At 42.7% G+C, this 18,381-nt stretch overlaps 1 protein-coding gene across 1 annotated transcript in view; it reads right to left on the bottom strand.

Annotated features, from left to right (window-relative positions):
• Nucleotides 1-5,924: 5,924 nt before the first annotated feature.
• The window catches only part of PDE6A (phosphodiesterase 6A), a 114,640-nt gene continuing 102,183 nt past the window's right edge, over nucleotides 5,925-18,381 (bottom strand). The window contains exons 18-19 of the mRNA XM_044659865.1: nucleotides 15,916-16,135; nucleotides 5,925-5,998 (exon numbers count right to left, since the gene is read on the bottom strand). Coding sequence (XP_044515800.1) covers nucleotides 5,925-5,998; nucleotides 15,916-16,135 — 294 coding nt within the window. The remainder of the gene's footprint in view (nucleotides 5,999-15,915; nucleotides 16,136-18,381) is intronic.

Below are 18,381 nucleotides of genomic sequence, written 5' to 3'. Positions count from 1 at the left end.
TGCTTCACACTTTTGGAAGTAGACATTCTAGCAAGCCAGAAGGCCACTTTAATAAAAGCACTAAACCAAGAAATGCCCTATTTGTCTCTCTGACAATACCAGCGGTTAAGTTGGAGAGAGGAGAGACGCTCCCAAGTGGTGGTGAGTACCAGTGAAGGAAGGAAGAAGCAGGGCTGGAAACCACCTCATTTGGGAGTTATACGGAGGAAAATCACACCTGTTGGAGCACCTTGTCAGCTCTCTTTGTAAAAGTACCCAATAACAGAATCTAGAAATGAAAGGATGCCTTGCAACTTTGGAAGAGAGTGAAGGACTTTGGAAAGCACTTACTGTAAAGCCAGTCTCTCAGTGAGAGAACATCCTTTGGGGAAATGGATGGTTTCACTCTAGCTGAGCAACCCGAAACAAGTGACTTCCCCTCTGTGGACCTCAGTTTAAGTCCTCTGTAAAATGGTTGTAGCCAGGGTGGGGGGTGGGAGTTGGACCAGATGATCCCCAAGATTCTACCCTGCTCTAATGTTCTCCGCTCCCTTCTGGAGCCGCTCGTAGTAGATCAAGCCATAGCGAGGGCAAGAGAGGCTTCTTTCTCCCTGCTTTCCTTAATCTAGTTTTTAGCTATTGGGCCATTTCTAACCCTCGGGATGAATGCTCTCAGTGAGTCAGTCAGCCGAGAGGCAGGGAACCAGCTATTTTTACTCCTGTATGGAGGAGGCCTCCTCACAGCTTAAGCCATAGCCTCTTAAAGGATGATGTGAGAGGACGACATTCAGAGATGCCTACCTGCAGGGAATGCATTCAGGGGAAGCTTCTATCCAGAAAGCTTCTGTTCTCTCCTCACACAGCATGCACCTTGGGAAACTTTCCCCATTCGGAGTTTGCTTGTTTTTTAAAAGCTGCATCGTTGAGCAAGATTTTTCAGACATTGCTTTTAGATGGTTAGAAAATATCTAGAAAAGCTATAGGTGGAACGTGATGATTCATCAGTTATTCTGCATGTGTTGGTAGCTGTTTTTGTAAAGACAAAATGTTTGTCTGATACAGACCTAGACATGGGCTTCCTTCCAATTCCCCGTTACACGGGGACTGTTATCTTATTTGCAGAACATACAATGCAGAGTTGGAAGGGACCCTCGAGATCTAGTTCAACCCCTTCATTTGGCAGATGTCGAAAGAGAGATTTAGAGAGATTAAGTGGCTTGTCCCAGGACATAGTAAGTAGCAATCAGAATTTCAGCCCCAGCCCTGTGGACCACAGAACAGGTCCTCTTTTCATCATACTAGATTTTCCTCTCCAGAGACAGACAACAGATCCCAGTGGATAGAGGGCTGCTGGCCTTGGCATCAGGAAAACCAGGGTTCCAGTCCTGTCTCTCACATGCCAGCTAGGTCATGTAGTCATGGGTGGGTGCCTCAATATACCAGTGGCCCCAAGAAGCTCATGAAGGCTCAGAATTGCCAATGAATTGCCAACCTACGTCAGCCAGGAGATGCTGGCACTGATGAAATTAGAGGCCCGGTCCGAAACCAAAACAAAAGAAAACAAAAACCCGTAGGTCTCAGCTTTTAAAATCCTTTGCCATCTTGACTTTTAAATACAGAAAGACCTCAATTTTCAACTATCCACTCACCTGAGGGGGCCTAGAAACCACTCATATTTCACTTTTCCTGGAGTCATGATCAGCTCATGGGCATTTTCCATAGGGCCTGCCTCTTGGAATTTGTTAACATTTTGCCTTACTAAAGTGCCTGGCACATAGTAGGCGCTTAATAAATGTTTATTGATTGATTATTGATCGATAAGGCCAAAAGAGGATAAATGCAGGGTATGTAAAGTATACAGGGGGCGGGAGGGTGGAAATCCCATTTCTCCCTTCTGCTTTCCGTCCAGCTGAGGACGGCAGAGCCCACTAGAACACTAGTTATCAAGGGACGTAGAAATCATTCCCTTTGTAGACTTTCCATGGATTTCACTATGTTTTCAAATGCACTAATCACCACTGTGGACGTGGGGGAACCAAACCTGAACCTCCGTAGAGAGTCCATGGTATATGAAGCAGCTTTCCCCCAAAGTGCAATACCAGCAAGTCTAAATCCCGATATCCTTAGGGTGACCACTCTGCACAGCTCACCTGTCCCCCCAAAGAGGGAAAGAAATAAGGGGTGGAGTTGGGAGCCTAAGGCTTCTCCCAACCTAAGCAGGGCCAGGCCTGTTCTTTCCCATGTCCTGGAGAGCACGTGAGCATGTAATAGGTGCTGAATGAATATTCGGCTACAGTGGAGAAGAGGATGAAGGGGTTTTTGTATTTAACTAGCTTTTCTGATGCTTTCAGGTTAGGAATAAAAAGTCATAAAATAGCCTCTCGAGAAGGCTTTGGGAATCCCAGAGGTGTCTTGATGTGGGCATTTGGTAGAAAAGGAGATGGTCCACTTGGTTTTTCTGGGCAGCTTATCTTAGGGGAGAAGGGTCCTTCCTATAGTGCCCCAGGTTAGGGCAGTCTTCCCACCTCCTTGGGGAGTTCTGCTCACCATCCGTCCCCATCCCTCCCAACCAGCCTTGCATCCTAAGGTTAGCTTTGAAATCTTCGTCGGGGCCTCCTAGGCTGTCCCAGGAACTCTGACTCTGATGGAATGATGCTCTCTGTCTATAGGTGAGCTTTAATCCCTGGCTCTAGGGGTCAGGTGGCAGCCTAGCCCAGCCCAACCTCGACAACCCTCAGCAATATTGAGCCAAGGGAAGCCTTCCTCTTTCCATCATGGGCTAGAACCTGGGAATGGTTCTGTGAGCTGAGATCTGCATCCCTCCCAAAGGGCACAGTTAGGGGCATTATTGATCAGGAAGCTAGGCAAAGATAAATGCAGCAAAGAGTGCCCATGCATGGGTGTGCGTGTTTGTGTGAGTGAGAGAAATTCAGTTGATGCATTTCTTGAGAAAGGTGCAAGAATTTCACCTACAGAGGGACACATCTGCTTTGTTATTTATAATAGAAAGCTCAATTTTAATTTTGTAAAAGACACCGCTAATGATTGAGAATCAAGTTTTTAGTTTTGCTATTTTTTTTAATTGGTAGAGGTTTTTATATATTTTCCCGCTTATGTTGGGATGTGTCCTTATTTATATAATATACTTTAACCTTCAAAGGCAAGGGGTCCCTATGCCTTTTATTATTATTATTGTTGTTGTTGTTATTGTTGTTATTGTTATTGTTGTTGTTATTTTATTTCTAGTGTGATTTACCTGTCTACCTTCTAAATGAAAAAACGTTTCCTTGTATTTTTACATTGTCAGATTCTATAGTTTCATAGATAATTTAACCAAATTGCTCTGTGTATTATTATCCCGTGAGTATAAAGTTCTATTTTAACTTCTGTAAATATTTCAGAACGGGCTTCTTTTTTTCAAACTCCAGCTATGGAGCTAATTGTTTACATCACAAAGACTGTAGATTCTCTATGCTCATGTACTGTAAATAGTGACGTGATCGCCGATAAATAAACTATAACAAATACACTACTGTGTTTAAAAACAATACAAAACACATGGACCTTTCTTGGTTGGCCAACACTTTTCTTTATTAGCTCTGTCCTGTCGCTGAGTGGGATCCCGAGGCTAGGGGCAAGAGTGGGTGAAACTGTCGGAGTGTGGGGCCCAGATTTCAGTATAGGTTCAGAAGCTGACCAGGTAAGCCACCCATAGGTATTCCACGTATGCCACACTGTGCATGCCACGTGAGACACACCTGACTGACTCTCTACGGCAGTTAACCCCAAAGGCCTCCACTGGGGGATGCAGAGGGACAAGGCGGGAGGTCTGGATTTGAGCTGTCACTTTATCACTCATTAGCTATGTGACCTTGAGCAGGTTATTCAGCTTGGATTGCCTCATCTGTAAAATGAGACTTGAACTTAAATGATCTCTAGCTCCAACGTTTCTGTGTTCCGAGTACCCTTCTGCCTCCTAATATTCTGTGTCCAGAAGTCCCTTGCAGGGCTTGCTCGCATTCTTTCTTCTATGAATATATCATTTGGGCTTTGTCCAGGTGAGAGAAGACAGAAATGTGACAGGTGAGGACTTTATAAGAAATCACCTTATCTCTGGCCCATGTTTTAAATATGAGAGCCCCCTCCCCAGAGAGTTCAGGTCAATTGGAATTGCCAAATGAGCTAGGAATCCTAGACTTGGGATCAGTTCCCAGAACTGCACTGTAGCCTGCTTCGTGGGATGTCATCAGAAGAGAAATGTGGCCCTGCAGCATCATCAGAGGTGTGAGTTGCTCTTCCATGTGTATACCCCGATCATACATGTTCTTTATGCGTATGACCCCCTTGAATGGTCCTTGTTGTGCCTACTTTTCCCACAATGGTATGTTGATTTATGGGAGAATCTGCCATCAGTTTTTGGGGAAAGTGCTCTATTGCTACTTATCTTTCCTTGCTTTCTCATTAAATGAATTTACTTTGAGTCAAGATGGAGAGGGAGAATTGTTGTACTGACAAAGGCACAAGCTACCTAGGCCAAAATAGCAAACCCACTGGGAATAGTGACGTTATCTTGGCTTGGGCGCCATATTCCTTCCCTTGGACTCCCCCTTGTGTCTGAAAATTTTCAAAACACCATAGACTTAAAAAAAATTTTTTTAAACTGTGAACAATGGTACTGTGTACATGTAGCAAGACAAAGTCTGATGACCAAATCCGCATTTTTTCCCATTCAGTCAAGATTTATCAAGATAAGGATAAAATCTAGGACCCATGGGTGCATCCAGTTTGCACTGCAGGCCAGTCTTCCTGCACTGAGTTATTCTCACACTGATATGAGAGGCGCTATATAAAGTTCCTTGCCAGTAATTTCATCACATCAAACACTCCTTTCTTTATTGCAAACGTTTGTCTCCTGGATTCATAAGATCATAAGGGCTTTAGAGTTGGATAGAGATAACCTAATAAATCCCTTTACCTTGTTGATGAGAAAACATGTGTGACTTGCCCAAGGTCACGCAGTTAGTAAAGAGCAGATTTTGGATATTAAGCTTGATCTTCTGACTCTGAATCTCATGTTCCTTTTGTCACATTTTAAGTCCCTGCTCTCACACCTAAGAGAGTCTGGAGAAAATCAGCAGGTAGTGGTGGTGTTGGTAGTAGATGGGAGATCAAATGGTTTTTTCCTAAAACCACAGAGCATGCTTAATGTGCCTGAAGGCTAACTGCTATCCTGAATATAGAGTTGTTCTTGGTTTTTTTTTTTAATCTTTCTGTTCAGAATGCATATGGAGCCACCAGCCAAGTTCTCCCAAGCCCACATGTTCAAGCAAGTAATGGAAACAACCAGGGCTAGAAAACAGGAGGCAAAATGGGCAAAGGCAACTAGCAGTTGCGTCAAAGCAAAGCATGATGTGGTGATGGTCATTGCTGTTAGAGAAATTGTTTTAATTGCTTAGCACAGTACCTTGCACCACATGTTAAGTACTTAATTAATGTCATATCTATGTATCTATTGATCTAGCTTTTTATCTATTTATCTATCTATCATCTATCTATGTATCCATCGATCTATCCACCTATCCAGCTGTTTATCATCTAGCTATCCATCTGTGTATCCATCTGTGTACCTATCATCCATCCATCCATCTATCTATTGATCTATCAGTCTGTCATGTTCTCTACATACAGCATTCAGTCAGAAGATCCTACCATAACTACTCATGTGACCTTGGGTAAGTCACTTCCATCTCTAACCCTCAGCTTCCCTTGTCTATGGGTAGATCGAAACTATCCAACTCTAATATTCTATGATTCTAAATATATTTTCTTCTCAAGAAGTTGTACTTCCTCCTGCTGACTTGACATCTTTCCCCTTCGATGTTTGGCTCCCTTTTCAAGAACCATCCCTCCGGAAGGTTCAAACAGCAGCAATACAAAGGTTTGCACTACTGAATAGAGCAGGACTTGGACTGTGCGCCTCCTTCTCCAGCCACAGGCTTTCCTTGATGTCCAGCAGCTGCTGCAAGGAAAAAAGAAAAGAGAAGACCAAGTCACTGAAGACAGCTGTTTGTTTCGACACTGCCCATGCCATGGTTTCTATTGCCTGTATCACTGGGAGGTCAGATCAGGTCAGGGCAGTATACCAGAAGCCTCAGAGACTGGGCTGAATTTTTACTGGTAGACCTCTCACCAGCTTTTAGGCCAATGCTTTCCAAATTGGACTCTAAGGGACCTTGATGTTCTATACAATGCGATTAAAATTTCCCAGAGACATTTTAGATGCTAGCCATATTTTTTTTCTCTAAAATATTAAATATAAACTTTTCTGGGCATCTGAAACATTTATGTTTGATGAGTATTTACCAATTTCCAAAACTCCTCTTTATCCTAGAGTTTTCCATAGCCAATATTTATATTTCAGAGGTATCCTATGGCCATATCAGTTTGGACAACACTGCCTTCAACACTTAGGAACCAAGCTGGGGAGGGTAGAAGCCTTCTTGTTTCTTTGGTAAAGCTAAAAACCCCATAGATAAACTGCTCGCTTTCTGAAATTTTGTGGGCCAGCATCAAACCCTCCTCTTTCAAACCCTCCTCTTTCAGCTCTGACTACTTGGAACCATATAATGTTGAGCTGGAAGGGACATCCTTAGAGATTATAAATAATTATAAGGAACTGCCTGCTGAAATAGAAATTATGGGAGCCCTAGGAAGAAATGACTGAGTGATCTTGGAATTAATTATAGAGAAAGAGAGAAAACTTTGTTGTTCAATTCTGTCCGATTCTACATGACCCCATTTGGGTTTTTCTTAGCAAAGACCCTCGAGTGGTTTGCCATTTCCTTCTCTGACTCATTTGACAGATGAGGAAACTAAAGCCAACAGGGCTTTCCCCAGGGTCACACAAGTAGTAAGTGTCTGAGGCTGGATTTGAACTCGGGAATATAAGTCTTCCTGGCTCAAGAACTGGGATTCTATCCACTGCACCTGCCCAAAGAGGAAATTTTAGGCAAATCTAATTCTAAAGCATATCCTTGAGTTAAGGAGGGCAGATTTCAAAGACATCGATGGTATCCCTGCAAAGAGCCTTGGCTTTGGCATCAGAGGGCCTTGTTTGAATCCCAGTTTTGCTATATCTACTACTTGTATGACCATGGGCAGATTATTGTCTTTCTTTGGGCCTCAGTTTCCTCATTTGTAAAATTAGCTTATTTGAAGAATTTCAGGATTTGGAGATCTCAGAGGCCAGCTAGTCCAATCCATATCTGAACAAGGATCCTACCTAACAAAGGGTTATCCAGTCTCTCCTTGAAAATCTCCACAAAAGGGAAATCAGCTCCTTTGGGAGAAACAACTCGTTCCATTTTGTCTTAGCTGTCATTATTAGGAAGCCCTTTCACTAGGGAGCCTAAATTGGTCTGTCTTACAACTTCCTCCTAGTGTTCCTCAATTCTCCATTTTGAGGACAAGCAGAACCAACTGAAACCCTGTTCTACAAGACAGCCCTTCCGATATTTGAAGAAAAGAGCTACCATGTTCCTCTTTGATGGGCTAAACAGACACTGCCACTTCTTTTATTTGGTCCCCAGGCTGGGAGCAGCAGATTAGAATCCTAGTGGTAAAGTCACTAGTCCCCAGGAGAGTGGCTCCCTTTGTGCCTGAGCCCATGTTCCTTATGCTTTGTTGGAGCAGATCTGGGTCTGAAGTAAAGATCTAATTAGGGCACTTTCTACTGAGGAGTGGGATACGGTTGGTGCTCCACATTGACCATATTGACTTGTACCTGAATTAAATAATGTCTAAGATCCCTTCAAATTCTAATTCTCTGAGATTATGAATTCAGAAGCAGGAAAGACAGTATTCTATGACAAAGTTCTAGAGAGGAAGGCAACCCAAAGACTTTAAGAAGCTCCCAACAAGGAATTATCAAGATACAGGCACCGGCCATTTTATGAGAAAGAAAAGGGGGAATCTTCTAACGTCGTAGATACCCAGGAATGTCATTGACCAAAAGCGGGCGGGTAACTTGAGAATGAATATCAAAAAGGAATTTTTGTTTTGTTGTTGAGCCATTTTGCAGTCATCTCCAACTTTTCGTGACTCCATTTTGGGGTTTTCTTGGCAAAGATACTGGAGTGGTTTGCCATTTCCTTCTCCAGCTCATTTTTTGGTGAGGCAAACAGAATTAAATGTCTTGCCCAAGGTCACACAGCTAGTGAATGTCTGAGGCCAGATTTGAAATGAGGAAGATGAGTCTCCCTGACTCCAGATCCAACCACTATACTACCTAGCAGCCAAAAAAGAATATAGTCCTTTAGGAATGATGTTGGAGGGGACAGCTAGATGGCTCAGGAGGTAGAGAGCCAGACCTAGAGACAGGAGGTCCTGGGTTCAATCTGGCTTCAGACACTTCCTAGCTGTGTGGTCCTGGGCAAGTCACTTAACCCCCATTGCCTAGCCCTTACGGCTCTTCTGCCTTGGAACCAATACCCAGTATTGATTCTAAGATGGAAGGTGAGGGTTTAAAAAAAGAAAAAGAAACCTTGGCAGCTGAGTGGAAAAAGGATGGATTGGAGTAGGGATAAACTTGAGGCTGGAGATCAGTTAGAGGATGGAAAGTAAGGGTTGGGGAGAGGGGATAAGGGGAATTGTAGGGACAACTAGGTGGCTCTGTGGATAGAGAGCCAAGCCTGGAGACAGGGAGTCCTGGGTCCAAATACTTCCTAGCTGGGTGACACTGGACAAGTCACTTTTTTTTTTAAAACCCTTAACTTCTGTGTATTGGCTCCTGGGTGGAAGAGTGGTAAGGGTGGGCAATGGGGGTCAAGTGACTTGCCCAGGGTCACATAGCTGAGAAGTGTCTGAGGCCAGATTTGAACCCAGGACCTCCTGTCTCTAGGCCTGACTCTCAATCCACTGAGCTACCCAGCTGCCCCCTACTGGACAAGTCACTTTTACCCAGCTGCCTAGCCCTTGCCACTCTTGTGCCTTAGAACCAATGCCTAGTATCAATTCTAAGACAGAAGGTAACAGTTTAAAAAAAAATAAAATAAAAAGAATGACATTAGGAGAGTCAGTGCAGAGCAGGGGATTAAGCTGGTGATGAAAACTTAGGCCAGAGAGAAGGGATTTTTGAGTCTGGTTCAGAAAAGTATCAGAGAGAATTATCAAAGGAAGGTTGAGACTGTGCTAGAGGGAACTGACAGTGCTGACCAACAACAGGAAAAAGGCAGGACTGCTCAATTTTTAGGTCAAACCTGCCCTAAGGCCTAGGAAAGAGCATTAAAATAGTGATGTGCAATGGATGTCCAATTAGTCTCTAGGCCTGGCTCTCAATCCATTGAGCCACCCAGCTGCCCCTGAAATAAGAGTTGTTGTTTTTTTTTAAAGGAAAAAGATCCTTGAGAATGGAAGAGTTGTCCCATGACTAGAAATGGTAAAGTTTTGCCAGTTTTCAAAAGAGGGAAGCAGTTCAGATGCATAAATTGAAGGTTCCCTCAGCCTACACATAGTAATTTGTGAGCTGTAGATACTTAAATTATTATGGCAAAGTGCTAGAGTGTTCTTGCCTCCCTTTGGAGGATTTGGGGATTTGAACCTTTGATTTCCTTGGTACAGTATGGGAATTTCCTAATTCTCTCTGTGGAGCTGAAACTGCTCAGCAATTTAGAATATTAGATTTCTGGAGCCATTGAGAGTTTAAGTGACTTATCCAGGCTCACATATTCAGTATATTTCAGAAACTGCCTTGAACCCAGGGCTTTGAGACCCTGAAGCCAACTCTATCTACCAGGCCACGCCTCTCTTTCCCTTTGAAGATAACTGCAAAAAAGGAACCTCTCCATTCCCCCCCCAAAAGACTACCACTAATTGAGTTCCTTATGCCCAGAGCCTGATAAAGGTTACTCTGCTACAGTGAAAGAAGGCTGCATTTAAAGTCAGAGGACTCCCGCTTAAATCCCAGTTTGGTCATACTGATGACCTCTGGCGAGTCACTGAATCCCTGGGGCTCCTCTGTAAAACCAGGAGGTTAAGCCAGGTGACCTCTGCAGTCTAGCTCTAGATCTAGGATGCAATGATGGCCAGCTCCAGGGAAGGAGGTAGTGGAGGGCACGAACTAATTTTACATTGAATTAATTATTAATGAATAATAATTATTTCTATAAAATATATTTTATATAATAATGACAATAATAATAAAAATAATTAATTAAGGAGTGAGCTAGATGGCACAGTGGATAGAGGGCCCAGCCTGGAGTCAGAAAGACTTATAGTCCTGAATTCAAATCTGGCCTCAGACACTTCCTAGCTATGTGACAAGTCATTTAACCCTCTTTGCCTTAGTTTCCTTATCTATAAAGTGAGCTGAAGAAAGAAATGATTAATCACTCCAGTATCTTTGCCAAGAAAACCCCAAATGGGTCACGAAGAGTCTGACATGATGGAAAATGACTGAACAACAATAGCAATGTTGGGGTGCAATCTATGGGTTGAAGGGACAGCTAGGTGGTGCAGTGGATAGAGCACTGGCACCTGGAGTCAGGAATTCTCATTTCCCTGAGTTCAAATCTGGTCTCAGACACTTACTAGCTGTGTGACCCTGGACAAGTCACTTAACTCTGTTTGCCTCAGTTTCCTCATCTACAAAATGAGCTGGATTAGGAAATGGCAAACCACTCAAGTATCTTTGCCGAGAAAACCTCAAACAGGGTCACAAAAAGTCAGATATGGCTGAAAAAGGACTAAACAATAAATAATGATGAAACTTCACAAAATCTCAAATTTGACTCAAACTTAAATCTCCTTGACTTTCAGCATCAAATTCTTTTAATCACATCAGATTACCTCTTCTGTAAATTAATGAATACATTTCATCTCCTTAACCAGAGTCTGGTTTTAGGTTCCTAAAATGAATAATGATAGCAATAATGCAAAGTGAAGGTTAGCAGGAAAGCCATGTTATGGGACACCACTGGTATATTTTATCTTATACTTAGTGGGCTTTAGCTTAGACGGCTTTCCTTGACAATAAGCTACATATTTACCTGTGTCTGCTCTTCTCTAGTCCTAAATTAACTCTAACCTTCATTTTAAAATTCTGTCAACCAGCTGTGTGACCCTGGGCAAGTCACTTGAGCCCCATTGCCCACCCTTACCAGTCTTCCACCAAGGAGCCAAAACACAGAAGTTAAGCGTTTAAAAATAAAATAAAATAAAATAAAATAAATTTCTGTCGAAAGGAACACGATGTCCATCTTTCTAAAGGATATGAGGAGGTATGCCAAGTGCCTGGCAGCTGAGCTGGGGCTCCAAAGAGACAGGCAGGACCTGTGTTCCCATTTCATTAGACCCTGCTCTTCTGGCCATTATTTTCTTTTTTTTTTAAATTTTTAAATATTCTTCTTAAATTTTGAATTCAGATTTTCTCCCTCCCACACCCCTTCTTCATCAACTGAGAAGGCAAAAACATCATTTATACACATGTAATCACACAAAACATATTTCTATGTTAGCAATATCACAAAGAAGAGTAAAAGACATAAAGTCAGAAAATTATACATCAATTTGCACCCAGAATTCATCAGTTCTCTCTCTGAAGGTTCTTTGGAATTGGCAGCTAGGTGGCACAGTGCACAGAGTGCCAGGCTTGGAGTCAGGAAGACTACTCTTCTTGAGTGAGAATCTTTTTTGCCATCATTTGAATTAAAAGAAACCTTTGAGAAATCTGGGACCTTCTCCTGGAGCCAAGGTTGCCCAAATGTCAGAGCTTGGCTGCTGTTACTCTCTGTCATCCCAAGAATTCCCCTTGCCAGGGTTATATTGCCAGAAAGACAAAGATCAGATCTAGAGACAGACCGTGTCTCCCAGAGAAAAATTGCTGAAAAAGGCCACCAACATGGGCCACACTTCACTCACAGACCAAAGACCAAGATAGAATAAACATTCTGAATCTAACTTAACAGGGCTTCCATGAAGATTGTGTCTGATAAAGAACAAGAAACCACAGTCCTTGGTTTTATTCCACATGGCAGCCAAGAGGGCATGAGCCCTCTTGGAAAAGTCATTTGCCCACTCTGACCCTTAACTTTCCTTATCTGCTAAATGAAGAAATTTAACTTGGTGACCTCTAAGGTCCTTTGCTTGCTCTAAATCTGTGAGCCAGTGCCCACAGACTCTCAAAGCCAACCAGCTGAACAAGGAATAAGGAGATGAGGGAAAGGCTTGAGAGGGGAAAGACATACATCTGGAAGGCACGCCATTAATCTAACCCAGTGGTTCCCAAACTTTTTTGGCCTACCACCCCCTTTCCAGAAAAAATATTACTTAGTGCCCCTGAAAATTAATTTATTTTAAAATGTTAATAGCAATTAATAGGAAAGATAAATGCACCGGTGGCCATCACCACCCTCCCTGGATCGTTGCAGCACCCACCAGGGGGCAGTGGCGCCCACTTTGGGAATCACTGGTCTAACCTCTCATTTTACAAATGAGGAAACTAAGACCTAGCCTGGGAAGGTTAAGTGTTTTACCCAAGGTCCTACCGATGGGTAATAAGCACCAGAGGTTGGATTTGAGCCCATGTCCTCCAACTCCAGATCCATTTTTTTTCCTCCATATTATGCTGGGGTGATTGAGGGGAGAAGGAAAAAGAAGGAGCTATAATCTAGCTCAGACACATTTTCCACACCTGCTCTGCCCAACAGGCTTTCTGATTGTTGCTCTCAGTAAACCAGATCTCTAGATTTTGAGCAGAAAAGGACTTTGACCAACCCCTTCCATGGCAATAGCCCAAGTTCTGCTCTGCCCTAAAAATCTCATAAAGTCTGATTGGAGAATTGAATGAAGAAAAAGAACATTAGAACATTCATCTCTAGGTATATGAGTCCAGATAAGGATGGAGGAAGAGGGGTGGGGAGGGTTAGGTAGGGCTGGGTGCTAGAACCCAGAAGGGCGAGTCCTCCTCTACTGGCCATCTCTTTCCCCACACACATTGGGCTTCTTGCTGGTATGTTTTTCCAAGTAAGTTTCTGTGTTATTTTGTCCACTTTTAGGGGAAAGAAAATCCTGCTCATATTTTAATTTGGAGGGACAACTAGGGGGTGCAGTGGATAAAATGCAAGACCTAGAGCCAGGAAGATTCATCTTCTTGAGTTCAAATCTAGCATCAGATACTTACTAGTTGTGTGACCCTGGGCAAATCATTTCACTCTGTTGGCCTCGGTTTTCTCTTCTGCAAAATGAGCTGGAGAAGTATCTCCAGTGACTTTACAAAAAAAACCTCACATGAGGTCACATAGAGTTGGACACAACTGAAAAATGCCTAAATAACAAAAATGTTAATTGGTAAAAATAAAAATACCTAACATTTACATAGGACCTTAAGCTTTGTAAAGAATTATACATATGTATACATTTTTCTCTTTTCAATTAAATCTATAAATTACCTTTGGTATTATTGCAATTGTTATCATCATAGACCCTAGGTCCTGGAGCATTGGCATATTGGCTCCAAGGCAGAAGAGTGGTAAGGGCTAGGCAATGGGGGTTAAGTGACTTGCCCAAGGTCACACAGCTGGGAAGTGGCTGAGGCCAGATTTGAACCTAGGGCCTCTGGCTCTCAATCCACTGAGCTACCCAGCTGCCCCCAGTTTTCATTCATTTTAAAAGCTTCTTAAGGCTCATTTCATTCACTCCCTTCATCTTCCACCTGAAAAAACTTATATACAAGAGGTGAAGTGATTTGCCCAGGTAGTAACTGAGGCAAGATTAGAACCCAGGGCCCCCGACTCTAAATGCAACATTATTTCCACTCAACTATTTCTTATAGACCAAATATTCCAACACATCATTTCATATAAAGAAAGCTCTTTACTCTTTTTTCTTAGCCCCTAAATTGCAGTTAGGAATTTTTTCCATCTTAAAGAACCCCTATTTTAAAATGCAGTAATTAGTTCTGTGGATAGGGCACCTGTCCTGGAGTCAGAAAGATCTAGGTTCAAATCTGACTCAGATACTAGCTGTGTGACATTGGGCGAGTCACTTAATCCTGTTGGCCTGGATTTCCTCATCTGGAAAATGAACTGGAGAAGGAAATGGCGAGCCACTCCAGTATCTTTGCCAAGAAAAACCCCAAACGGGATCACAAAGAGTCACCACTAAAGCAATTATTTTTTAAACCTTTACCTTCCGTCTTAGAATCGATACTGTGTGTCAGTTCCAAGACAGAGGGATGGTAACGGCTAATCAATGGGGGTTAAGTGACTTGCCCAGGGTCACACAGCTGGGAAGTGTCTGAGGCCAGATTTGAACCCTGGTCCTCCTGTCTCTAGGGCTGACTTTCAATCCACTGAGCCACCTAACTGCCCCCTGTACAACAATTTAAAACTACAAATCCAGAGGACATGCTTGACAGCCGACTGAGAGCAGGAGTGGTACACTGGAAGGCCCCTGGGGAATGTCTAGCATGTCTAGGGCCTCAGATAACAAGTGTGGCTCATATTTATGCAGAGTTTTCAGGTTTCATTAAACAGCTCTCTCTGATGCATCTCCTGACTTCCAGGGCCGATGCTCTTTCCACTGGTTTTCCTATACCTCCCCCCTCTCCAGAAGATTTCCATGGGGGGATCTGGAAACTGGACTCCCTCCTCTTCCCTCTGCCTAGGGCTCTGCAGGTAGAGCAACAAGGCCTTAGGAGTGTTTGTTGGTGGGCTGTCTTAGCCCCCATGGCCGGGTCTCCCCTCCTACTCTCCTGCACTCTGTCCATGGCATTCTTCCAGCATGAGGCACTGCACACATTCGGCACCATTCTCTATTGCTTAATAAATATTTGCAGAATATTGCTATGGAAAAAGATGTTTTACAACACTGGACCAGCCTTTCAGGGACCTGGATTCTAGTCCCACCCGAGCTCTTGCTCTGTGTCTTTCTGTGACATTTCTGAGTCTCCGTTTTCTTAGCTTGAAGAATAGGAATGACCAGAATAGCCCATGTGTGGGTGGCTCAGTGGATTGAGAGCCAAGTCTGGAGATGGGAGGTCCCGGACTCAAATCTGGCCTCAGACACTTCCTGGCTGTGTGATCCTGGGCAAGTCACTTAAGCCCCATTACCTAGCTCTCCCTGCTCTACTGCCTTGGAACCTATACATAATATTGATTCTAAGATGGAAGGTTAGGGTTTAGAAAAACAAAATAAAACTATATTGGGGGATAGAGAGCCAGGCCTAGAGAAGGAAGGCCTCAGAATCTTCTTAGCTATATGATCCTGGGCAAGTCACCTCATTCCCGTTGCCTAGCCCTTACCTCTATTCTGCCTTGGAAGCTATACATAGTATTGATTTTAAGATGGAAGGGAGGAGTTTGAGAAAAGGTGATGGCTCAATGGCCAATTAATTAATCTCTGTAAATCACCATCCAGACCTCAGAGAGCCCTGAACTCCCTAGATCTGGGGAAATAAAGCTAATAAGTGACAGTTTCCTCATGAAAAAAAATGTTTTTAAAGGTGACCGTAGAACTTAAATCTAGAAGAGCACTTAGATTTAGTTCTATCCCTCCTTGTTTTACAGATTAGGAAAATGAAGCCCAGAGAGAGAAATTGGTTTGTCCCCAACCACAGCAGGACTAAGCAGCAAAAATGGAATTTGAGGGGGGCAGCTGGGTGACTCAGTGGATTGAGAACCAGGCCCAGAGACCAGAGGTCCTAGATTCAAATCTGGCCTCAGACACTTCCTAGCGGTATGACCCCGGGCAAGTCACTTAACCCCCATTGTCTAGTCCTTACCTCTCTTCTGCCTTGGAACCAATACACGGTATTGATTCTAAGATAGGAGGTAAGGGTTTAATTTTTTTTAATGGAATTTGAACCCAGACTTTGTGCTGCTTAGTGGCCCTGTGGGTATCCTTGGCCACCTGCCTTAAAGCCCACATGCCCCTACAGACCTTGCTTGGCCTCTGCTTTTTTCTGCTTCTCTTCTTCCAGAGCTTTCATCTTGGCATCATATTCATCAGCCAATGCCTTCCACTCCTTCCTGTTATTGGTGATGCCATCCAGCATGGGAGTGATCTGCTCATGAAACCGGGAAAACTCCTGGAAGAGAAGATGAGGTCTCTTATCACCTAGGACAAAGGAGCGGCAAGCAGGCTGGTAACATACTCCAAATTATTCCAGCCAAGAGACAGACAGACAGCTCTCTTGTTGGAAAGTTCTTCCTTCTATCGAGGCCTCCCTCTCACTTCCTCTGGATGCTTGAGTTCTGCCCTCTGGAGCCAAGCAGAAAGAAGCTAATCCCTCTTCCCCAAAATAATCTTTCAGATACTTAGGATGATCATAAATCTTCTAGACCAATGGCACGGTTTCAAGTTTCCTAACCATTCTGATCATCCTTTTCAGGATCCCCTGCAATCTGTCGGCATTCCTCGTAAAATGTGGTACCTAGAACCCACCTCATTGTCTGGCCAAGGAAACGAATCTGGAAAGGTGAAATAACTTGCCTAATGAAGCTAATTTGCTTTGTTATGGTGGATGGATGGATGGATGGAACTAAGGATGATGGAACGAAGATTCAAATCCAGGGCTCCTGACTCCTAATCTTTTGCTGCCTCCTGTTCTCTAAAAATCAGATAGTCCTTCAATTTTCCTAGTCTCCCTTATATTTTATATATTTGTGTATTTATATGTATATATTCCTAGTGTATACTTATACTATATATTTATATATTCCTAGTGTATACTTATATTCTTATAAAAATAAATTTATATATATATATATATTCCTGGTAACATTTAAGTTCTCTGAGAGAAGAGACTGTCATTTTTTACCTTTGTATATCTAGGACTCAGGACCTCACACACAGGCACTTAATAAATCTTTGTTAATTAAATAACTCTACAGATGACCAAGGACTGAAGTTAATAGAAAGAAAACTTGTAGATAAAATTAAATGGAGGAATGTAAATTTGTGAGTTTTCTTAATAAGTTATTTATCTTTCTCATCCTTTGGGACAAATAGGGCAGCTAGTGGATAGAACACCAGGCCTAGAGTCAGGACAAGTTCAAATCTGCCTTCAGACATTTACTAGCTGTGTGACCCTGGGTAAGTCACTTAACCCTGCTGGCCTCAGTTTCCTCATCTGTAAAATGAGCTGGAGAGTATTTTTGCCCCCCCCAAAAAATAAACAGGGGCACAAAATGTCAGCCATGACTAAAATACTAAACAACCAAAGATGCTTTGGGCTTCCCATGTAATAATCCTCTAATTGCGGGCTTCAGAACTGTATACAGAAAGAGCAAAATGCCTGATTTCTAATCTCAGCTCTGCTATTGACTATACTGTGGCCTTAACCAGTTACTCAGATTCTGAGCCTCCATTTCCTCAACTATAAAAGGAAGACAATTGTATTTAGAGTTACAGAGAGCCCTAGAGAACAGATAGTCATACTTCCCCATTTTATAGTTGGATAAAATGAACCCCAGAAAGGAGAATCAACTTGGCCCAAGGTCACAAAAGTACTTTGGAGCAGGGTCAAGATTCGAGTCTAGGTCCTGATTCAGTGTGCTTTTCACTACACTAGCCTATGTATATCATGGAGCTTTTGAGAAGAGTAAATGAAACCAAATAATCTTAATTACAATACTCAGTACTCCAATTTACAAAGTCCTTCACAGTTTATAAGGCCTTTTTCTCACACTTGCCCTGGAAAAGAGCAAAGTAGTATAAATATAATAATAAAGTCATTATGTTATAAAAATAAATAAAAACAATAATGAAAAATATATACCACTAGTTCTATAGTACTTTAAAGTTTGCAAAATTCTTTCTATCTTTTTTTTTTTTTAACCATTACCTTCTGTCTTAGAATCAATACCGTGTATTGGTTCCAAGGTAAAAGAGTGGTAAGGGCTATGCAATGGGGGTTAAGTGACTTGCCCAGGGTCGCACAGCTAGAAAGTGTGTGAGGTCAAATTTGAACCCAGGACCTCCCATCTCTAGGCCTGGCTCTCAATCCATTGAGCCACCTTTAACCTTTTTTAATATCATGGACTCATTTAGCAATTTGATGAAGTTAATGGACCTTTTCCTGGTTGGTTTGCTTTTTTGTTTGTTTTAGTTTGCTTTTGTTTTGGTAAATGTACTTCCCAAAAAATAACAAAGGATTTCAAAGGAAATCAATTATGTTGAAATACAGATATCAAGATACTAAAAATACAAATGCCCAGCCCCCAGGTTTAGAGCCCCTGCCTGAGGGCAGCCTGTTGGTCAAACCAGGATTTCTCTCCATCTGCTGTCTGGAAGAAAAATCATGTTAGAGCTCTGCATGGCTGAGCCAGGAGCTCTGGAAATGCTGATTAGCTGGGGGCCCTTCACCCTCCTACCTCTGCCTGTTTCTGAGGGAATCGCGGGGGG

This window comes from Gracilinanus agilis, chromosome 2, assembly GCF_016433145.1.
Source record: "Gracilinanus agilis isolate LMUSP501 chromosome 2, AgileGrace, whole genome shotgun sequence".
NCBI lineage: Eukaryota > Metazoa > Chordata > Mammalia > Didelphimorphia > Didelphidae > Gracilinanus > Gracilinanus agilis.
This window is presented reverse-complemented; position numbering and strand designations above follow the sequence as displayed.